Here is a 25250-nt window from a genome sequence, read left to right as displayed (position 1 = left end):
GGGATGCTCGAGGCAATAATACAGGAGTGAACTGTCACGCCCTCCTTAAGGGGATCTTCCAAACCCAGGGATCGAACCAAGGTCTCCCACATTGCAGGCGGATTCTTTACTACCAAAGGAAATCTATGTTGTTGTTCAGTCGCTCGGTCGAGACCAACTCTTTGCAACCCCATGGACTGCCAACATGCCAGGCTTCCCTGTCCTTCATCATCTCCTGGAGCTTGCTCAAACTCATGTACACTAAGTCGGTGATGCCATCCAACCATCTCATCCTCTGTTGTTCCCTTCTTCTGCTTTCAATCTTTCCCAGCAACAGGGAAAGAGTTGCCTCTTCACATCAGATGGCCAAAGTATTACAGATTCAGCTTCAGCATCAGTCCTTCCAATGATAATTCAGGACTGATTTCCTTTAGGACTGACTGGTTGGATCTCCTTGCAGTCCAAGGGACTCTCAAGAAATTTCTCCAATACCACAGTATTGATAAAAACATCAATTCTTTGGAACTCAGCCTTCTTTATGGTCCAACTCTCACATCCATATATGACTTTTGGAAAAACTATAGCTTTGATTATACGGACCTTTGTTGGCAAAGTAATGTCTCTGCTTTTTAATATGCTGTCTCGGTTGGTCACAGCTTTTCTTCCAAGGAGCAACCATCTTTTAATTTCATGGGCATAGTCCATAAGCAGTGATTTTGGAGCCCAAGAAAAACCTTGTCACTGTTTCCACTGTTTCCTCATCTATTTGCCATGAAGTGATGGGAACGGATCATGATCTTGGTTTTCTTGGCTGTAAGCCAGCCTTTTCTCTCTCCTCTTTCACCTTCATCAAGAGGCTCTTTAGTTCCTCTTCACTTTCTGCCATAAGGGTGGTGTCATCTGCATATCTGAGGTTATTGATATTTCTCCCTGCAATCTTGATTCCAGATTGAGCTTCATTCAGCCCAGCATTTTGCATGATATACTCTGCATATAAGTTAAATAAGCAGGGTAACAATATGCAGCCTTGATGTGCTCCTTTCCCAATTTGGAATCAGTCCATTGTTTCATGTCTGGTTCTAACTGTTGTTTCTTGAACCTGCACAGAGGTTTCTCAGGAGGCAAGTAAGGAGGCCTGGTATTCCCATCTCTTGAAGAATTTTCCAGTTTGTTGTGATCCACACAGTCAAAGGCTTTGGTGTAGTCAATGAAGCAGAAATAGATCTCTTTCTGGAATTCTCTTGCTTTTTCTGTGATCCAATGGGTGTAGGCAATTTGACCTCTTGTTTCTCTGCTTTTTCTAAATCCAGCTTGTACATCTTGAAGTTCTCCGTTCATGTACTGTTGAAGCCTAGCTTGAAGGATTTTGAGCATTATCTTGCTAGCATGTGAGATGAGTGCAATTGTGTGGTAGTTTGAACATTCTTTGGCATTGCCCTTCTTTGGGACTGGAATGAAAACTGACCTTTTGTAGTCCTGCGGCTACTGCTGAGTTTTCCAAATTTGCTGGCATATTGAGTGCAGCACTTTCACAGCATCATCTCTCAGGTTTTAAATAGTTCAGCTGCAATTCCATCACCTCCACTAGCTTTGTTCGTGGTGATGCTTCCTAAGGCCCACTTGACTTCACACTCCAGGATGTCTGGCTCTACGTAAGTGATCACACCATCGTGGTTATCCGGGTCATTAAGATCTTGTATAGTTCTTCTGTGTATTCTTGCCACCTCTTCTTAACCTCTTCTGCTTCTGTTAGTTCCATATCGTTTCTGTCCTTTATTATGCCCATCTTTGCATGAAATGTTCCCTTGGTATCTCTAATATTTCAACAACCTCTAGTCTTTCCCATTCTATTGTTTTCTTCTATTGCTTTGCATTGTTCACTGAGGAAGGCTTTCTTATCTCTCCTTGCTATTCTCTGGAACTCTGCATTCAGATGGGCATATATTTCCCATTCTTCTTTGCCTTTTGTTTCTCTTCTTTTCTCAGCTACTTGTAAGGCCTCCTCAGACAATCATTTTGCCTTTTTGCATTTCCTTTTTGTGTGGATTGTTTTGATCACCACCTCCTGTAAAACGTTACAAACCTCTGTCCATATTTATTTAGGCACTCTATCAGATCTAATCCTTTGAATCTATTTGTCCCTTCCATTGTATAAATGTAAGGGACTTAAGTCATAACTGAATAGCCTAGTGGTTTTCCCTACTTTCTTCAATTTAAATCTGAATTTTGCAGTAAGTATACAGTACTAAGTAAGCCTGCTTTTCCCCTCTCCAGACTTTGTACTCCAAGGCCAAATTTGCCTGTAATTCCAGGTAGCTCTTGACTTTCTATTTTTGCATTCTAGTCCCCTATGATGAAAAGGACATTTTTTTGGTGTTCACTCTAGAAGGTTCTGTAGGTCTTCACAGAACAGTTCAATTTCAGCTTTTCAGCATTAGTGGTTGGGACATAGACTTGGATTACTGTGATACTGAATGGTTTGCCTTGGAAACAAACTGAGATAATGCTGTCATTTTTGAGACTGCACCCGAGTACTGCATTTCAGACTCTTTTGTTGACTATGAGGGCTACTCCATTTCTTCTAAGGCATTTTTGCCCACAGTAGTAGATACAATGGTCATCTGAATTAAAATAATCCATTTCCATTCATTTTAGTTCACTGATTCCTAAAATATAGATTAGTGCAATCCCTCTCAAATGCCCAACAGCATTTTTTACAGAAACTTAAAAACCCACCCCAAAATTCATACAGAATCTCGAAGAACCCTAGAGAGCCAAAACAATCTTGAAAAAAGAACAAATTTGGAAGTCTCACATTTCCTGATAATAAAGCTACAAGTCTGACTCTTTGTGACCCCCACAAACTGCAGCCTGCCAGGCTTCTCTGTCCATGGAATTCTCCAGGCAAGAATACTGGAGTGGATTGCCATTCCCTTCTCCAGAGGATCTTCCTGAGGCAGGGATCAAACCCTGGTCTCCTGCATCACAGGCAGATTCTTTACCATTTGAGCTACAAGGAAGTCCCTAATAAAGCTAGTGTTAATGCCAAAAAGTGTGGTACTGGCATTAAGACAGACATACAGACCAACGGAATAGAATGAAGAGCCCAGAAATAAACTCTTCGACGTGCGGAAACAATTTTCAACAAGAGTGCTGAGACCATTCATTCATTCAATGGGGAAAGTTCAGTTCAGTTGCTCAGTCATGTGTGACTCTTTGCAGCCCCATGAACCACAGCATGCCAGGCCTCCCTGTCCATCACCAACTCCTGGAGTCCACCCAAACCCATGTCCATTGTGTCGGTGATGCCATCCAACCAACTCATCCTCTGTTGTCCCCTTCTCCTCCTGCCCTCAATCTTTCCCAGCATCAGGGTCTTTTCAAGTGAGTCAGTTTTTCGCATCAGGTGGCCAAAGTATTGAAGTTTCAGCTTCAGCATCCGTCCTTCCAATGAACACCCAGGACTGGTCTCCTTTAGGATGGACTGGTTGGATCTCAGGGCAGTCTTCAAAAAATAGTATTTGGGAAACCAGATATCCATATGCAAAAGAACGAAGTTAGATCCTTTATACCATATACAAAAATGAATCAAAATGTGGGAATTAATGCTATAAAATGGACCTAAATGTGGAACTAACACTATAAAACTCTTAGAAGAAAATAAAAGAGAAAAGTTTCATGACATTGGATTTGGCAATAATTCCAAAAGCACAGGCAGCAAAAGGAAAAATAGACAAATTAGATATCATCAAAATGTAATGTATATTCTTCATGAATGGTAAACTTTTGTGCATCAAAGGACACAGAGAATTCCAGTGGTTAGGACTGCTGAAAGCCAGGTTCAATCCCTGGTCAGGGAACTAAGATCCCAAAAGCCATGCAGTGGGGCCAAACAAACAACAAAAATACACAATCAACCAAGTGAAAAGCCAACCTACAGAATGAAAGAAAGTATCTGCATAATATATCTGACAAGGGATTAATATTCAGAGTATATGAAGAACTCCTACACTCTACAACAAACAATCCAATTCAAAATGGCAAAGAACTTAAACAGACATTTCTCCAAGATACACAATTGGCCAATAAGTGAATGAAAAGATACTTAGTATGACTAATCATTAAGGGAATACAAGTCAAAACCACAATGAGTTACCACTTCAGACCTATTAGGATGGTTATTACCAAAAAAAGAAAATAATACATGCTAGCAAGGGTATGGAGTAATTGGAACCCTTGTGTACTATCAGTGGGAATGAAAAATGGTACAGCCTGTACAGAAAACAGTATGGTAAAAAAAGTAAAAATAGAATCAGCATATGATCAAGCCATTCATTTTGGAGTATATATCCAAAAGAATTAAAACAGAGTCTGAAAGAGATATTTATACACTTATGTTCATATCAGCATTATACACAATAGGTAAAAGTTGGAGACAAACCAAGTGTCTATTGATAAAGTATACAAACTACATTTCCTTTAAAACGAAACACGCCGCAACATGGATGAACCTTAGAGACGTTACTGAAGTTAAGTTGGTCATGAAATGACAAATGCTGGAAGATTCCACTTATATAAAGTACCTAGAGTAGTCAAATTCATAGACAGAAAGTATAATCGTAGTTGCCAGAGGCTGAGGGATAGGGGAAATGGGTGTTATTATTCAATGTGCACTGAGTTTTGGTTTTGCAAGACAGAATCGTGGAGATGGATAGTAGGAATGATGGTTCTACAAGGTAAACATGTACCAATGAACTCTACGTTTATAAATGGTTAAGACGATAAATTTTGTTTTGTGAATTTTACCACAATTTTTTAAAAAAGATGACCTAGCTGTATTCTGTCTGCAGAAGAAAAGAAAATTCCTCTCTAGAACAAGTTAAAATCTGCTGAGAGAAACTAAGGAAGATCTAAATAAAGGGAGAAATGTATGTTCTTCATGAATGGTAAACCTCAATATTGCTCTCCCCAATGGAGTCAATGCAATTCCTATAACAACATCATTAGGCTTTTCTATAGAAATTGACAAGCAGATTTTAAAATGAAAATTAAAGGGACCAAAATAATTTTAAAAAGAACAAGTATGGAGCCCTCACACTACCTGATTTCAAGACTCAAAATACAACAGAAAGAGTCTAGAAATTCAAGGGGGAACAAATAACCTCTATAATAAATATTGCTAAAAAAAAAAGTAGACACCCATATACCAATAACTAATCAATTAATTAAAAATAGAACCTTTACCCTTATCTCATTACGTAAACAAAATTTTTAACTCAAAATGGATCAAAATATCTAAATGTAAAAGTTAAAGTTATAAAACTTCTAGAAGATAATCATAATGTCCTTGAATTCTGCAACATCTTAAGTAAGTCATTAAAAAAGCCATACACTGTAAAAGAAAAATTCAACAAACTGGAATCCATTGAAATTTAAAACTTATGCTCTTCAAAAAATAAAAAGGCAAATCACAGAACTTTCCTGGTGGAGCAGTGGATAAGAATCCTCCTGCCGATGAAGGGGGCATGGGTTCAATCCCTGGTCCGGGAAGATTTCACATGCTGTAGAGCAACTAAGCCACAACTTCTGAAACCTGCACGCTCTAGGGTCTGCGAGCCACAACTAATGAGCCCCTGTGCTGCAACTACTGAAGCCCATGAGCCTAGAGGTTGTGCTCTGCAACAAGAGAAGCCACCACAATGAGAGACCCGTGCACCACAGCTAGAGAGTAGTCCCTGATCTCTGCAACCAGATACAGCTACACATAGCAACAAAGACCTAGTGCAGCCATAAATAAATAAATTAATTTTTTTTTTTAAAAAAAAGGCAAGCCACAGACTGGGAGAGTATGCAAAACATATATCCACCAAAGACTTAAACCTGGAATATATGAAAACTCGTAAAATTCACTTAGAAGATAAACAACTTCCTCCAGTTGGCAAAAGGTATGAACAGACACTTCATCAAGGGAAGATAATACAAATGGCAAATAAGGACTTTACATCAATAGCCATTAGGGAAATAGTAATTAAAACCACAATAAGACACTACTACACAACCACTGGAATAGCTAAAATTGAAAAGATGAAATATAACAAATGTTAGTAAGGATATGGAGCAACTGGAACTCTCACACAGTTGATGGGAATATAAAATGGTACAGAGATTTTAGAAAACTGGCAGTTTCTTTTAAAATTCTCCATTTACCATATGATGCAGCCATTTTATTTACAGGTATTTACCCAAGAGCAATGAAAGCATATGTCCACAAACGGCACAGACTGCTTTTACATCTTAAAAATAACAACCTTTTATGTTGGAAATAAAATCACCAAGAGGATTTCTGATATTTGGTCACACATGTAAACATCTTAGAAGCTGACATCCCATCCTAAGACCACAAGTAAAAAGCTGGAGAAACTGGAGATCACCAATTCTCCTCAGATCCACCAGAGAAGTGAGGACAAATAGTAAACCACTGCTGAAAAATTGGAGACAGGCAGAAAATCACAACTTATCAGTGCAGAAACCCAAAAGAAGAAATCACCTCTGGCAACCAGTGCTGGGGGAGGAAAACCTGAACTGTAACTGAGGAAGTGCTGGAGGCTCAGTGTGAAAAAGTTTGAGAGTTTAAAATTCCAGGAAGACCTCGTCATAGGGGGACCTTCACGCTTTTGTGAGTCTTACCTCTAGGAGCTATACAAGGTCCTAAAAGTGAATATCAGGGAAAAATCCCCTCAAGCTTTTGGCAAGGGGAGGGGAAAAGAAACCATTCTGAAATATGCTGGCATACTCTGGTTCTTCTTAACAAAACCTGCTCTCAGGAGAAACTGTTTTATCCAGAACTTAACCTGCTAGGGTTTTATCAGAGCCTAACCTAAGGGAAATGCCTAACTCCAGCCCTTCCAGTCATCCTGTCCCACCTAAGGGGGTAAGAAAACTTAAGAAGCACCAGTGAAGCTCTGCCCGGGAGTACTAGCTCACCAAAAGAGTAAGATTTAATCATAGGACTAAAGAATGTTTCTCCTCTGCTCTTACCTCATCACTGCATTATTAAAGGTCTATTTATCACAGTTCCTTTTACCCAGGACGTCATGTCTACCTTTCAACAAAAAATTGCAAGGGATACTAAAAGGCAGAAAACACTATTTAAAGAGACTGAACAAGAATCAAAACCAGGATCAGATATGGGAGGATATGGCACAAATGTTAGAATTATCAGATCAGTAACCTTTCTAAAAATTGAAGCTCCAACACTTTGACTACCTGATGCAAAGAGCCTACTCACTGAAAAAGACCCTGACGCTGGGAAAGATTGAATGCAGGAGGAGAAGAGGGCGACAAAGGATGAGATGGTTGGAAGATATCACCGACTCAATGGACATGAATTTGAACAAACTCTGGGAGAGAGTAAAGGACAGGGAAGCCTGTTATGCTGCAGTCCAGGGGGTTGCAAGGAGTCGAACACAACTTAGCAACTGAACAACAACAATAACATCTAATGATGGATAACACAAGCAGGGAGATGGAAGTTCTAAAGAAATAGAAATGCTAGAGATCAAAAACACTAACAGAAATAATGTCTTTGGTGGGCTCACAATTAGACACAGCTGAGAAAGGAATCTCTGAGCTTGAGGATATGACACTAGAAACTTCCAAAACTGAGAAGACAAAAAATAAGAAAAAAGCAAAAACAAAACAGAACAAAATATCCAAGAACTGTGAAAAAAGTACAAAAGGCATTGCTGCTGCTGCTAAGTCGCTTCAGTCGTGTTAGACTCTGTGCGACTCCATAGACGGCAGCCAACCAGGCTCCCCCATCCCTGGGATTCTCCAGGCAAGAACACTGGAGTGGGTTGCCATTTCCTTCTCCAATGCATGAAACTGAAAAGTCAAAATGAAGTCGCTCAGTCGTGTCCGACTCTTTGTGATCCCATGGGCCACAGCCTACCAGGCTCCTCCATCCATGGGATTTTCTAGGCAAGAGTACTGGAGTGGGGTGCCATTGACAAAAGGCATTAAGTACATACAAAAGGAATACCAGAAAGACAAGAAGAAACAGAAGCAGGGGCTTCCCTGGTGGTCCAATGGTTAAGAATCTACCTTCCAATGCAGGAGACATGGGTTTGAGCCCTGGTTGGAAAAGGGGCAACTAAGCTCGAGCACCACAACAAAGAGCCCTTATGCTGTAAGGAAAGATCCTGTGTGCTACAACTAAGACCTGATGCAGCCAAATAAATAAGTATTTTTTAAAAAAGAAAGAAACAGTATTTACAGCAATAAAGAGTAATAATTTCTCTAAATTAATGTCAGAAACCAAACCACAGATCCAGGAAACAGAAAAGATCGAGAGAATAATGGGGAGGTGGCAGGGGGTGGAAAGAAGAGGGGGGAAAAAAAAAAACCAACTACACTTAGCCATATCAGAGTCAAAATTTAGAAAATAAAAGCTAGAGAAAAAAAAAATCTTGAAAGATGCTAGAGGGAAAAAATACCTTAAGTATAGAGAACCAAAGATAAGAATTACATTCGACTTCTCAGAAATTATACTAGCAAGAAAAGAATAGAATGAAGTCTTTAAAGTGTTGAGAGAGAAAAACTACTAACCTAAAATCCTGTACCTTTCAAAATCGTCCTTCAAACTGTAGGAAAATCTTTCAATCTTTTCGTGAATCTAAACTGCTCTTAAAAAAAAAGTCTTTTTAAGTGAAAAGAAATAGACTTTTCAAACAAAAATTGAGGGAATCTGTTGCCAGTACACGTACTTTCCAAGAAATGTTAAAAGTTCTTTAAAGAGAAGGAGAATTATGTAAGCCAAAAACTCAGATTTACGTAAGAAAGGAAGAGCATCAGAGAATGAATAAATAAGAGTAAAATAAAAATGTTTCTCTTATTCCTAATTCATCTAAAAGATAATCATTTGTTCAAAATACTAATAGCAGCAATGTATTTGACTATGTTGGCTTCTGTGTGGAAGCGTATGCATAAGTGAAATGAATGACATCAATGATACAAGGAATGGGAAAGAAGAATTAGGAATATATTATTATAAGGTACTCACATTACCTGTGAAATATTATCTTTTTATTTGAAAGTGGACTAGATTAGAAGTAATGTGTACTGCAAACTCTAAGGCAATCACTAAAAAAATTTTTTTAAGTATAACTGATATGCTAAAAAAGGAGAGAAAGTGGCATCATACAAAATGTTCAATTCAAACCATAAAAAGGCAGGACTTCTGTAGTGGTCAATGGTTAAGAATCCACCGGCCAGTGCAAGGGACATGGGCTTGATCCATTTTCTACAATCTCTTACAGAAGACAGAGGCAGAGGGAATATTTCCAAACTCATTCTATGAGACTAGTCATTACCTCACTATCAAAACCAGACAAAGACATTACAAGAATATTATAGACCAATATCTCTTAGAGACACAGATGCAAAAATTCTCAACAAAATATTAGTGAATAAAATCCAACAATGTATATGTATATGTATGGCTGTATCCTTTCACTGTTCACCTGAAACTACCATTATATTGTTAATCAGCTATACTCCAATACTAAATAAAAAGTTTAAATTTGAAAAAAAAAAATTATAAAAATAATTATGTACCATGACCAAGTGGAATTTAACCTAGTATGCAAGGCTGTTTCAATGTTTAAAAATCAATTAATGTACTCCATCACAGTTAGGCTAAAGAAAAACCACATAACCAAATGAATAGATGCACAAAAAACATTTGACAAAATACAACGCTCTTTCATAATAAAAACAATCAACAAACTAGAAATGAAGATGAACATCTTTAACTTGATAAGGAATATCTACAAACACCATACAGCTAACATACTTAATGAGAAACTCTGAGTTTTCCAGCTAAGATGAAGAACGAGTAAGGATGGCTCCTCTTACCTCTGTTTTTCAAAATCATACTGGAAGTTCTAGCTAATACAATTAAGACAAGAAAAGGAAAAAGTATACATACTGGAAAGGTAGAAATAAAATTATCTTTGTTCACAAATGATATGGTCATATAGAAAATTCAAAGGAATCAACAAAAAACACGTGCAACTAATAAGCCATTAAAGCAAGGATGCAGGCTACAAGGTTAACACACTAAAGTCAACTGCTTTCCCATATACCAGCAATGAATAAGTAGTATCTGAAATTTTAAAAAAAGTATAATTTACATTATCACCCCACAAAATGAAATACTTAGGTATAAATCTAACAAACTATGTATAAGATTCATACAAAGAAAACTACAAAACTCTGATGAAAGACACTAAAGGAGTAAAAGAAGAAAAAGATATTCCATGTTCATGGATAAGAAGACCCAATATTGTCAAGCTATCTGTTCTTCCCAACCTGAACTACAGACTCAATACCAATTCCAATCAAAATCCTAGAAAGTTATTTTGTGGATATTTTTAAATTGACTCTAGAGTTTATATGGAGAAGCAAACAATCCAGAATGTCCAACTCAATACAGAAGGAGAAGAACAAAGTCAGAGGACTGACACTACCCAACTTCATTCAAGACTTAAAAATAATAAAGATGATGTGGCATTGGAGAAGTAAGAGAAAAACAGATAAATGAAAAAGAACAGACAGCCTAGAAACAGACCCACATAAATACAGTCAACTGATCTTGAAAAAGGAGCAAAAGTAATACAATGGATGTATCTTTTCAATATATGGTGTTGGAAACTGAACACCCAAATGCAAAAATAATAATAATCCAGGCAGATCTTACCTGTTTTACAAAAATTTACTCAAAATAGATTACAGTCCTAAGAAAACTCTTAAAGAGATGGGAATGCCAGACCACCTTACCTACCTCATGAGAAACCTGTATGCAGGTCAAGAAGCAACAGCTAGAACCAGAAATGGAACAACAGACTGGTTCCAAATTGGGAAAGGAGTACGTCAAGGCTGTGTATTGTCACCCTGCTTATTTAACTTATATGCAGAGTTCATAACGCGAAATGCCGGGCTGGATGAAGCACAAGCTGGAATCAAGATTGCTGGGAGAAATATCAGTAACCTCAGATATGCAGATGACACCACCCTTATGGCAGAAAGCAAAGAGGAACTAAAGAGTTTCTTGATGAAGGTGAAAGAGGAGAGTGAAAAAAGCTGGCTTAAAACTCAACACTCAAAAAACTAAGATCATAGCATCCGGTCCCATCACTACATGGCAAATAGAAGGGACAACAATGGAAAAAGTGACAGACTTCATTTTCTTGGGCTTCAAAATCATTGCAGATGATGACTGCAGCCATGAAATTAAAAGATGCTTGCTCCTTGGAAGAAAAGATATGACAAACCTAGACAATGTATTAAAAAGCAGAGATATTACTTTGCCGACAAAATCCGTCTAGTGAAAGCTATGGTTTTTCCAGTAGTTATGTATGGATGTGAGTGTGGGACCATAAAGAAGGCTGAACACTGAAGAATCGATGCTTTTGAACTGTGGTGTAATCCTAAAGGAAATCAGTCCTAAATATTCATTAGAAGGACTGATGCTGAAGCTGAAGTTCCAATACTTTGGCCACTTGATGAGAAAAGCTGACTCATTAGAAAAGACCCTGATACTGGGAAAGACTGAAGGCAGGAGCAGAAAGGAATGACAGATGACGAGATGGTTGGATGGCATCCCTGACTCAATGGACATGAGTTTGAGCAAGCTCCAGATGGTGAAGGACAGGGAAGCCTGGCGTGCTGCAGTCCATGGAGTAGCAAAGAGCTGGACATAACTGAGGGAGGGACTGATCAATGACCAAAGTGTAAAATACAAAGCTATAAAATTCTTGGAAGATAACATACAAGAAAATTTAATTGACCTTGGGTATGGTGAAGACTTTTCACATACAACACCACCAAAGACACAATCCATGAAAGAAGTAAATAACCTGGACTTCATTAAAATTAAAAGCTTCAGGAACTTTCCTGGTGGTCCAGTGGTTAAGAATCTCCCTTCCAATGTACGGGACACGGGTCTGATCCTCAGTCCAGGAACTAAGATCCCACATGCTGCAGGGCAACTAAGCCTGTGCACCGCAACTACAGAGCCTGCACTCTAGAGCCTGTGCACCACAAACCAGCTAGAGAAGCCTGCATGCTGCAACAAAGAACGTGTGCACCACAAATAAGACCCTATGGAGTCAAATAAATGTACAAACAATCCTTAAAACTCAACAATAAGAAAAAGAACAATCCAGCTAATATTGTTCTATTGTTCTTTTTCCAACTAATATTGTGCCAGGCTTTCCAGGTGGCTCAGTAGTAAAGAATCCGCCTGCCAAGGCAGGAGACGGAAGAGACACAGAATTCGATCCCTGGGTTGGAAAGATCGCCTGGAAAAGGAAATGGCAACCCACTCCAGTGTTCTTGCCTGGAAAATTCCATGGACAGAGGAGCCTGGCAGGCTATAGTCCATGGGGTTGCAAAGAGTCAGACAAGACTGAGCACGCATGAATGCAACTAATGTTGTGCAAAAGACCTGAACATACCCACCAAAGAAGATATTTTGATGGCAAGAAATCATTACGGTCCTGTAAATTAAAATAATGCCACACCACTACACATCTATAGAATAGCTAAAATCCAAAACACAACAACAAATGCTGGGGAGTATGAGGAGCAACAGGAACTCTAATTTATTGCTGGTTGGAATCCAAAATGATAAGAGTCCTTTGGAGGACATTTTGGCAATTTCTGACAAAACTAAACACACTCTTATCATAGGATCCAGCAATCATGCTCCTTTGTATCTAGTGAAAGGAGTTCAAATCTTATGTCCTCTACAGAAAGAACCCTTATTCATAACTGTCAAAACTTGGAAGCAACCAAGAAGACCTTCAGCAGGTGAATGGATAAATAAACTTATGTACAGACAAGGGAACAGTACTCAGAGATAAAAAGAAAGGCGCTACCAAACAATGAAAAGACATGGAAAAATGCTTATTACTATATGAAAAAAGCCAACCTGAAAAGGCAACATACTGTGTGACTCCAACTAACGACAAACTGGCAAAGACAAAACTATGGCAAAAAGATTAGTGGTTGCCAGGGAGAAAGATAAGTAAATAGGCAGAGCACAGGAAGATTTTTAGAGTAGTGAAAAGATTCTGTACAATACTATAATGGCAGTGGCAGATACACGTCATTACATATTTGTCAAAACCCATGGAATGTGTAACAGCAAGAGTGAACTCTAAACTATGGACTTTAGGTGAGAATGACATCAATGTAGGCTCATTTACTGTAACAAATGTACCACTATGGTTTGGGATGTTGATAGTGGGAGAGGCTGTACGTATGGGTACGAGAGAAATCTCTGTACTTCCTCATCAATTTTGCACTAAATTTAAAACTCTAAAAACGAAAGCTTTTTAATTTAAAAAATAAAATCAACATTTAATTCTGAAAACAAGCTGCCCTGATAGTTACCAGAGAACCAGGAAAATATTTGGTTCCTTAATGTAGCCTGGACACTATGGCAAGCTTATGCAATAATTTATCTATTCTTCAGAAGAGTAACAGCACATAATAGACTTTATGTTCAAAATTTCCAAAACTTGGGAGCTCCCTGGCTATCCAGTGGCTAGGGTTTGGCACTTTCACTGCCACGAGCCCAGGTTCAATCCTGGTTTGGAAAATAAGATCCCATAAGTAGAGTGGTGCAGTCCAGAAAAAACAATAGCAAATAAACAAGTGGTGGTGGTTTAGTCGCTAAGTCAGGTCCGACTCTTGTGACCCCATGGACAGTCTCCTCTGCCCATGGGATTCTCCAGTCAAGAATACTGGAATAGGTTGTCATTTCCTTCTCCAGGGGATCTTCCCAACCCAGGAACTGAACCCAGGCCTCCTGCACTGCAGGCAGATTCTTTACCAACTGAGCTATAACGGAAGTCCCCAAATAAAAAAAAGACAAAATAAAAACAAGTTCTCAAAAATAATGCCATTTTAGTGTTCAAAAACTCTAAAAGCTACCTAAAAAAAGATGTTATGTTACATTTTGAATTTTTAAAAAATACATACCATGGAACTCATATCGCAAACTAAAACTATTTGCTTAACATATTTAATAGTAATAGCATATTATACATAATTTGTATCAGTTTCAATTAAGAACCAAGAAGAATCTAATAAGGGATTTTCCTCTTTTTAATGATACATCTATGCTCAAGTCTTATCTTCATGTCCAAGTGATAAAGAATATGCACAACACACCAGAGTTCCCTGAAATCCCTCTTCAGAGGTTGCAAAATCAACAGCATTCTGACCCACAAAAATGTTCTGTTTGGCCAGAAAAGTTGTTTAAAATGTTAATATATTTATGTGAGATACAGACTCTTCGGTTCAGCCTCTGCCCCGATTTCTTATCTTCCTACATCCAGCCCAATTCATTCAAGTTTGTTGAATGAATTGGTTTTAGGCCCTACCCTATATTGTTATTAGTATAACTAAAGTTATATTCAGATTTCTTTAAAAATTTTCATATGAATAGTGGTATCATATTTTAGTACATTTGTACTGGAAAAGGTACCTTCCCTTCTTTCACTCTTCCCGATTTGAGAGCTAGCACTTAATTAGTCACATATGTATTTTCAGAACAATGCCATAAACAATTCTATCACAAAGAGAAAGTGGTATATTAATGTTTTTACTAACCCACACATAATTGTATGGAAGAATAAAGGTTACTAATAATTGTATAAAAGCTTATAATCAAATGCGAGGAACCTTCTTGTTTTTGAATAGTTTTACTCAAAATTAATATTTGGCAATATTTGTTTGTTTTATCCTTTCATGAAATACACATGCACATATGTGTCATACTGAAATACACAATTCTACTTCAAGAATAAATGTGTTAAAATTTACATGCTTTATATGGCTAAACCAAAGTGATGCTGGTGGATCTGAAACTATATAATAGAACTTTGCGTGATATGTAACCAACGGAAAAGCTTTTTCTTACATAGCTAATTCTACAAACACATACCTGACAGAGTATACTAAGGGAAAAGTTGGTACAAAACTTTCAAGTGATCATTCTCTATGTGATTATGCCCAAGCATCAACTATTAATGATAAATTAAAAGACTATTTACCTGTCAGGACCTGAGTTCAGGCACTCAAAAGTTTCGTATTTCTCTTGCAGAAGCTGATGACAATACTAATCCCTGCACTGTGTAGGGAGGTGCATTCCTTGCACTGGCTTAAGTGCTAATGATTTCACCAACCCTTGAAGTGCAGAACAGTAAAAAAACAGTTTTCAGCCGTTTTTCTTACTGATTTCTCATTTTAAAAATTACAAAGTAAGATTTCAAATAGGTTTTAAAATAAATTATTTCTGTTTAAAAGGCAGTGCCTTAGTTTAAAAAGACATGCCAATAGATCTATCTGGATTACTGCACATATCACAAGATGGCCTTTTTCATCAATTAAAAATTTACACACAGAAGCAACAATTTCATGCCTTCAAATAATTTTCTGATTTTACCTTAAAGCACCAAGATTTTGGCTACAGATACGTAAAGCCGTCTTCCAGAAGGCAATCATAAATATTAATAGGTACTGGATAAGATTAGCTGGGTTAAAAAATCCTATCTCTCCTATTGACTCATTTATTACCCTGCCACCGGCTTACAGCCCTGGAAGAAGCTGATAGTCAAGTTCATAACTACTAGTTTCTAAAGAAACAGTGCTATAGTCTCCCAATAAGATAAAAATCAAGAAATACTTCCATATCTAAGGGCAAAATTAAGCTTTGTATATATCTGGAAGGCCAAATCTGTTTCTGTCTCCTTAAAGTATCAAATTAATGTAACTTCCTATTCTGTTATACTCTAAAATTAAGTGGGTTTACACATGACTACTGCTATGAGTTGAGAAATGTACCTTAGCTAGTTCTGAAGAAAATATTTTATGTATCTAAAAACATTTAATGTTTTATATGAATCTCTCTCCAAATCCTATTGCTTATCAATTTTCCTTAAGAATACTAACACTGCTTCCTTAAGATTCAGATCTTTATGCACTTGGCACATTCAGTTACACATATTCAAACATTTAAATTCTCTGAATTCTTTTCCTGCCACTTTAGTAGAGGAGGATAAAAACAAACCTGAGCTGAAACTAGGCCAACTGGAGGATACACATTTATGTTGCTAGTTCTATCTAGCTAAACTTAACAACATTTTGAAACCCTGCATTGAATTTAAACGCTCTCTACCTACAACAAAGAAAGCTTGCCTTGATATGCTTACCTAAGGTGCTTCCATTTTTCCTCCGTTAAAGAAATTAAATAATCTCTTTCATTTACCAAAGATTTTTTTTTAAGTTGGCACTCAAACAAAGTCCATTTGAAGGATCTGTTCCTCTAACTTAAAATGGCAGCAGTTGACCTCATTTACAATCAACTGAACTTAAGTACTTCTTGGCAATAATATGCTCAACTGATACGTATCTTATCTTTCTATAGACAAGATAATTTAAGAAAAATTGAGGAGACACATATAGCCAGGCCTTAAAATGTTACTTGTATGCTTATTTTCAGTATACTATGAAAAAGGGAAATAGCAATACAGAATGTAAATCAAAAGGTCAAATTTCTAACAATGTATAACGAAAGAGAAGATTTTCTAAGAGGCAAAGTCTGAGTAGCAAAGACTAACCAATAAGCCATTTTAACAGGGAATGTCAAGTCAAAAGTAAGCGCAATCCAGATCCAAAACTGATATACTTGTGAGTTCATGACAAACTTGGTAACTTTTTCAAAAGCAGTTTATGTGGAATAAGAATTCAGGCAGAAATGGATTATTCAGTTTAATTCTTATTGTAATTACAAGATCTAAAATATTTCTTTGTTAAAGATGCTGAGTTCCCACACATTCTATGCTATGTTTCTTTTCAACATTTTCTTCCTCTATAACTAACTCCATCATTTAGTTTCTAACCTTCACATTAGATCTCACAAAGCAAATATTTTCTCCCAATTATGAGTAACACTATCTCAATTTTAATCTATTGTTTAAGAGAATTAAAAAAAACACTTTAAGAAACTCACGTATAAACTAGTCTGCTTGAGAAACTTTTCATGTTCAAAGTATTTAATTTTTCAAAATAACTCTTCAGATCTATGTGAATGGTATTATATTTATTTTACACTCATGAAAATGTGATCTGCCTAGGGTCACAAAATAACTTAATGTTTGAAGTAGAAATAAAATTGTGACATTTTCTTTATTTCATATTATTCAAATATCTCCTATAACCATCTAAAGAATTTTCCTATTTTGAAGGTAACAAACATTGATATCTTAATCTGAAGTGTATGTATTAAACACACACACACACACCAAAGCACACACAAAAGTACATATTATACACAAACATGGAGACGGCAAACTAAAAGGGAAAACAGCGCTTACCTTCATCTCCTTCTGGTACATATGAAGCTGTAATAATGTCAATATCAGCACAATTCATCACAATCTGATTGGTGGCCTGCCTCACCTAAGATGGCAAAAAAAAAAAGTCAGCAGTGTCAGAAATAGCCTAGATTATTAATATGTACATCTTCATCTTGGCCTAATATATGTCATAGGCAATTTTTTAAAAAATCCAGACATGACTAAAACCTAAACTAAGTATTTATGCAACAATGGTAGAAATAAATGACTAGTTCTAAATATCCAAAGCAATTCACATTTTTGTGGTAATATTCAAAGCAATAATAAATACTTAGGTATTTCACAGAATTCAAGTATCTGACCAACGAGCTAAATAAAAGCCTTTTTTCCCCCCACTTAAACCTGGATTTAAAACAACTTAAATTTTTTAATTTCAAAAAAATTTTAATTAGGAAACCTTTCTTACATGTTGCAAATAATTATGTATCTCAACCTGCATATCATACCCATCATGAGTGTACACTCTTTTTGTAAAAATAGAGGAAGAAATCTGGTATCGTAAACTATGTCAAAACTTCATAAAACACTCTTTAAATTTTTTATTTTCCCAAAGAAACATCTTGAATGTAACAGACACTAATGACTCACCACCAAGATTAAATAAACTTTTACAGCTTTGTCTTATTTGACTTAGATCCAAAAAAGTAAAATATAGGTACAAAGAATGCCCCTTCCTCTCTTCCTCATTCCTTAGAGATAACCACTATCCTAAGCTAATGTATATCTTTCTCATATATGTTTAGTACTTTTGTTAGTTATATAAAGAACAGCAATGTTTTTAATCTTATACAAATGATATCAAAGTGTGTATAACCTTTGCACTGTATTCCATTGTTGTTTAAACGAGAATTTTTCTGATCGCTAGTAACATTAGTTATCTCTTTTGTTTCTTCTTTCTCTCTCTCTCTCTCCCCAACTTCTACAACCACCCCCCCACCTCCCTTCTTCCCTCCCTCCCTCTCTCATTTTCTTTCCTTTTTGGCCCTTAAGTTTTTCCTCTGCAACTTATTCATAACCCCTGCTCATTTTCCAATTTGGTTGTAACCTTGTTTTTATATAATTGTTCAAATTCATTTTCAGACATTTGAACAGTCTAAATCTAAAATAACAAAAACACAGATGTCCTAAATCACAAACAAATGCCCACAGAGGCCAATGAAACAGGTGAGTACAGTAGGCCAGGTGAAGGCTATGCATAAAGGAAAGCTATGTGCAAAGGAAGGAGGAAGTATACATTTCCTGGAGCCAACCAATTATTGGTAAATACGGGGGAAAAAAAAACAAACAATGTTGACAGATCTTTCCATTTTAAAAAGCCACAAATACAAATTTTACGTGCAATCTCCCAACTTTTAACTAATGACAATTAATTCAGATTCTTTAAAAACACTGTGTAGATCAAACAAAACCAACTGTAGCCAACAGTGCCTTGAGGTCACTGAACAGACCACAACACTAAGTAAAGAAACAGAGTAATATAAAATCTGTATGAAAAACCTACCTAAGAGTAATTATTTTATTAGGAACCAATACATACATATGATTAATATTAAATTAAAATTACCTGGCCTAAATTATAGACAGTATGTTATTAAACTTATAACAGATTGTCAAAGTCTCTAACATATAAAGAGAAACTATTTTGGCTTATAAAAAACAAAATCTTCTCATAAATCTTCCTGTTTCTAAACAAAAATACCATTCAGTGAACAGTTTTTTAATTTTGTAAGTGGTAATATTCCTTTCTTCACACTGTTTATTTTGCCAGAACACATCTAAACAACACTAAAACTTTTAGTCCCAACTGACTGTTTATAGCACTACATTTAAACAAAAAGAAAAAAACAACCTTGCCTTTTCACAAACTGACTTTAAAAAATTTTTTCAGAAACACAGGAATAAAGCATTTTCTAGCATATGCACCAAAGGGTAAAATGAATAAAAAACTTTCCAGGGTTTGAAGTTAGCATACAGAATAACAACAGTGGTTTAGTTACATGTCTTAATCTTTACCTAGGCAACTTTTATTTTCATCCATCAACATCTACAATGAATTTAATGGTAGCCAAGCAATTAATCTACCATGTCAAGATACCTGTACTACACTACATATGCCAAATGACATTTATCTCACTATTGTACCGTTTTGAGGAAAAGTGTTTGTACTTTGGAAAGGCACAGGACACAACATCCAGTTACAAGTACATTCCAATTCCTCCTGGGTTTAGAGAAAACCCACCAGTTTGTAGAAAGGACAGGGAAGCCTGGTGTGCAGCAGTCCGTGGGGTCGCACAGAGTCAGCCACGACTGAGCAACTGAGCAACAAACACCACGACCAGTTTATACTAATGAATTAAGCTGCTTGTTGAACAGCAACTAATTTTTTTTCCAGAGTACTGCCATTTCTGGAAGGCAATACTCAAATTTCAAAAACCAGACAGTATATTCTGTCTCATATTAGAAATGCACTTTATAGGCAACAGAATAATCCATAGAAAGTATTTCTTTTACCACTTAGTGCCTCACACAAGGTAATCTTTTAATAGATGTTATTATTCAGACACATGCACAGAGAACAAGACTAAATGTGCTCTACTCATAAAGATATTAATCTGAATGTCATCTAACAGCATTCACCTAATGGTTTACAAAGCACTTAATCAAAAGGATAGCAAACTTAAGAATAATGTGCTGTATTATAAAGCACATATATATTATATTGGATATCAGCATACTCTTATGTATCATCCAAGGAATGTAATTTAAAACATCCAGGACTTAAGAATGCACTCAACTATCACACTGATCTTTTTGATGCTTTACCAACAAGAGCTCTAACCTGATGATTCAGTGATTTCTCACAGGTTAACATCATCATGTTACTGAATACTGCTTGTATGTTCCACTATCAAAAATACAGGTAATAATGTAAGTCAACTATACTTCAATTAAAAAAAAAAAAACAAAACTAGTAATAAATCAAAAGAATTTCAGCATTAAGATCTTCACTTTCCAAGCTTAAAATAGAAGCAGAATGTTAAAGGTGGGCATATAAATTGTTTTGATAACAAACTTACTTTCAACCTTTCCATCTGAATAAATGGGTTATTAGTGTATTCTTTCTTTAATTCAAACTAGGGCTAGTTAAGTCTTCTTGGGGTCCCATACAGACTGTATTTCAACTAAACCAAACCACCCTAAGTAACGTTTCTACTGAAGAGACAACTTGACCACTGGTAACAATTTTGCAATGGAAGTTTCCTAAGAGAGAGAAAGGGAGCCATCTGAGACAATTTTTTTCCTGAATGAGTCTTTACCACAGTCACTCAGGAACACGCCTTACGTGTACTATTAAGACTCAAAAGGGTTTTTTCCTGATTGCTAAAACCCTGAGATTTTAGTAAAAGGAAACTTCCAGTCTGACAATTCCAAAAACCAGTCAGTCTGAAGCTTGACAAGTTTCACTTTGCCTAACAAGCAATTTCATCATTAAAATTTTGTAATAATCATTGCCTTTGTGGAACAGTACTATAATTTCTAAAGACAATAAGGAGCAAATAATTAGTAAACACAAATTGAGCCAAGTTTTCTAACAAAAGAGCCACTAAAAACAGCAAGCTGCAGAAAGTCAAACAAGTAAACATACAGAACATTACTATTTATTGTTTATATACCATAAAACTTTAAAATTATACATAGAAGTAACAGCTACCAAAAAAGAGAATTTACCGCTCAGGGTGAGGGTGGGAAGAGATGGAAATGGACTTTAGTGGTATCTGTGACATATTATTTTCCAAAAAACATCTAAAGTCTAAAACAAAGGGGACAAAGCACTAACATCTGCTAAATCTAAGTGGTAGGTTACTTCTCTGTATTTAAAATATTTCTAAATTTAAAATAAAATATCAAAATGATTGCAAATGGCCAAATAAACTGAGAACTACATACTTGTATGGTGTTCAAAATGGAATTTCCAAGATCTAGAGAACTAATCTCAATTAACAACAAAACAGCTATTTGAAGGCTCAGTCCTTTGACACCGACTCACATACAGATTACAGTAAGATTTACTTTACAGTAAGAACAGTCTCATTTATGTAGCAAAGTTCAGAGACGTCTCACTGATAATTTACTATTCAAGACCACATTTATGTAGGCTGCATTGTACAATATCAATTATCAAGAACCAGGAAGTTAAAAAAAAAAATAAAGCCTTTATGGAAACCAGAAGTGATGACACAAAGTCCATACAATAAAGCTCATACCTTTCACTCAGAAGAGAATCCATCAAACACATTTAGAAAAAAATTTTAAGCTCAAACAAGCTTGTTTATTTGGTTACTTAGAGCTATTCAGATCAAATTTAGTAAAACAGAACAGGGAAAAAATTGCACAATAGGGAGCAACAACACACAGTAAGCAGCAAGTAATAACCTGAGAATAAGAAAAACAAAAAAACTTTATAAAGAACAAATATGAAACTAATAAATTATAGTACATAGTTCTGGGTAATCTATGGTTATAAGTATCAGTGACATATTGAGAATGCTTTTCAGTATTTAGAAAACCTAGAATATGAGCAATCACAGAGTTTAAAAAGGTAAATATTTCCATAGAATCAGTAAATATTTTTTAAAGTCTGAGTGTCTCAAAGAGTAAGCTTCATTTATCTGGAAAACTCACCGCAGAATTCACTGCCAGTTGATACTGGATAAAACTTACCAAACAAAACTTTCTTATACTCGGGGGTTTCCTCAATGATACATTTCAAGAAACATAATAGAAATCTGAACAAATTCAATTCCTTATGACCAATCTTTCAAATTTACTTTAAGACCATTTAGTGATCTAGCATAATGCTGGACAAAATTGATTACTTTTATCTTTTTTAAAAGTAAAAAAGAAAAAAAAAAAAAAAACCCTACCAAAATGACTGCATAGAAAATCTGCAAAATTTGGGCAGAAACTTCTGTAACACAGGGCTGACAATAACATCCATTTAGGTGCCAAGTTTCAGTCTGCCAAACAATCTACTGTATCTGTAACTCTCCTCAAAGTGCCAATTTAGTCATCTCCATCATGAATATTTTGTTGGCAGAGGCCAGGGATTGTTTAGTATATCCTGACTCCTATTTCTCTGGCACAGGTAAACTATTTCCATAACACAATTACTGTATAAAGCACTATACACTCATAACCAGGAACTGTCACCACTCACATAAACTTGTAATCTATTTTTAAATGAATTACCTACAAAGCAAGAGAGTCAGAATTTGAAATAGCTATGAAAGTCTATTCCTCTCACATATCCTAATGTAAAACGAGGGGAAAGGGAATGTCCCATTTTTCTAGGCCCATGATAACACATTTTCAAAACCTGCTGAATTAGACCACACACACTTATGTAAAAGACAACTACTTTTTAAATCAGTGCACACTGACTAATTCATCTTCCCCAGGAGTCCACACCCAGGCCTGGTTAAAAATCCACTAAATTTCTAACATGTAACCTGTACAAATACTCTGGGCTTATTACAAAATTTTGTAACTAAAGCAACCAAGCAACTTGCATACTTTGTGCAATGTAATTCCAAACTGTTAGGGGACTGACACAATATCAGTTATCAATTTGGCTTCCAGAGATATAATTGTGTCCACATTTTTAGACTTCCACAATCAGATACCACCTAATCCCACAGGTTAAACTTACTGCTCCAATCTATTTCAAAAACATCAATATATGCTAACAACTGTTAACTTCTTACTAATGTTAACTCCTCTTTACATTTTCAAAAGCGGCAATGTGTACAATTAAAAAGTCCATTCTTCCTTTAATAAAACCTGTTTTCTTCCTTGTATCAGATTAACAAGTCTCTGCTAATACCTTGTACATTACCATGTGCTCCCTCAGTGTCCCGAACCAGCCTGCCATATATTTCTCATTTCTTTCAAAAAGCCAAGTAGAAAATGGGCCAAGTAGAAAACGGATAAGCATGTCACTGCTTGCTGTTCTACGCTAACACTTAAATAAAACCTTTATTAGCAATTTTTTTCTGAAAATTTTCCCTTTACCTCTCAAAATCATGAACCCATTATGGGGTATACCTCTCAAAATTATGAACCTATTAGGGTATACTTCTCAAAATCATGAATCCATTATGGGGTAAAACAACTATGGAGTTAAAAAAAAATGATTTTTTCAATGTTAGCCTTTTGACATAATGCGAACTCATTCATTGCTAGGTCCTTCTTCCCGCAGGTCTGCCAAGTCACAAGACACACTACTGTTTACACTCCCTCCCATCTGCCCCCAGCCAATATATATCAAACATTCTATAGTCACTTGGCTCAAACAAACAGTCTCCCAAATAACCCTCTCAAATCCTAATTTAGACCCAGGGTGCACTCTTTCTGATTCATATTCTCAATGGAAAATTTTTTAATCACCTGACTTTCACAGGGGTAAGTTTCGTCTTTAGATGCAGAGCCCTCATGCTTTCCTACAAGCACCCCAAATCTGACAGTATACTTTTTAATTCTACACTTTTAGACACATTTTCAACCTGAGTACTCGGCTTTCAAATACAACTGCCAACTTTCAATTCATTCCAACGCTATGCTAGTCTACATTTCTTTTATTTCATTGCTACATACACCCTGTTCTTTAAGATTGAGGCCTACTGATTTTTCCCCCTAACTGCAGTAGGAAAAGAAATGAAACAAAATATATTTATCATCATTCTTTTTCAAGGTAACAAGACATTTAAAGCTATCGTTACAACAAGATATTTAAAGGTACTAGTAAACAGTTCCCATTTTTCATCAGGAACTTCACATAATACATCACATAACACGGTATCACAAATGTCTATTGTTCCTGACCTTTGTAGGGCATCAATACTAACGATCTCCAAAATCAAACAATACTTTAGATAATCTGCGGGGGGATGGGCGGGGGAGCATGATTCACCAAAAACTGCAATGAAGAGTAATGGAATATTTTCACCAGTGGTATACTAAAACTAATGGCTTCTTTCAGAGGAGGGTACTGCTAAGCAACCATCGCTGTAGCAATAAATCCACCTGCTTCAAAGGCTGCAAAGCCAGAAGATGGGAGGAAAAGCGGAGACGAGGGTCCTCCTTCAGCTTCTCTAGAGGTTAGGAGAGAACAAAGTCACTGCTGCACTGTCACTAAAGGGGAAGGGGGAGGGGGCGGATCATCTTAGAAACCCTGCCCCTGGGCCGGAGCAGGCGGGGAGAACTCAGCTAGGCTGCACGGGATTAACATTCCCCTTCTCACTCTCTTCCCCCTTCTAGAATCCCCTCCTCTCTTAACGCGCGGCAGCCGGAGTCCCAGATGACTGCCCCTTCCAAAGTGTCCTCCGTGGAGCGTAGGGAGAACGACGGAAAAGGCTGAGCATGGACTCCGATGACCCCTCGGGCCTCCCCAACACCCTCCAGCCTCTCCCAGACCACGACCAAGCCCAGAAGGGCCAGGGTCTGGGGGAGGCCCCACACAGGTGTGCTGGCCCCAGAGGCGCGCGGCCCGGGCCCCAGCCCAGCAGGGCAGAGCACATAGACCGGGCACCCAGCGCCGCCCCAGAGGGGCGCGCCCGTCCCCGAGCCGGCCTCCCCAGCCCCAGGTCCGCAGCGCCCAGGCCCGCCCGCCAGGTCGGGCCCCCAGCCCAGCCCGCGGGCGCGGCCTAACTGCTTGCCCGGCAGCTCGCCCCCGGCGCCCGAGGGTCGCCGTACCTGGGCGGAGGCCTCCAGCTTGCCCTCGAA

General features: G+C 37.1%; 1 protein-coding gene across 1 annotated transcript in view; it reads right to left on the bottom strand.

Annotated features, from left to right (window-relative positions):
* NPEPPS (aminopeptidase puromycin sensitive) overlaps positions 1-25250 on the bottom strand; it is a 108861-nt gene that overhangs the window by 79135 nt on the left and 4476 nt on the right. The window contains exons 2-3 of the mRNA XM_010843141.1: positions 25221-25244; positions 17427-17511 (exon numbers count right to left, since the gene is read on the bottom strand). Of these exons, the coding sequence (XP_010841443.1) occupies positions 17427-17511; positions 25221-25244 (109 nt within the window). The remainder of the gene's footprint in view (positions 1-17426; positions 17512-25220; positions 25245-25250) is intronic.

The sequence above is a fragment of the Bison bison genome, unplaced genomic scaffold (genome assembly GCF_000754665.1).
Source record: "Bison bison bison isolate TAMUID 2011002044 unplaced genomic scaffold, Bison_UMD1.0 scf7180017864180, whole genome shotgun sequence".
NCBI classification, from domain to species: Eukaryota; Metazoa; Chordata; class Mammalia; order Artiodactyla; family Bovidae; genus Bison; species Bison bison.
Note: the sequence above shows the minus strand (reverse complement) of the source record. Positions and strands in the feature narration are given on the sequence as shown.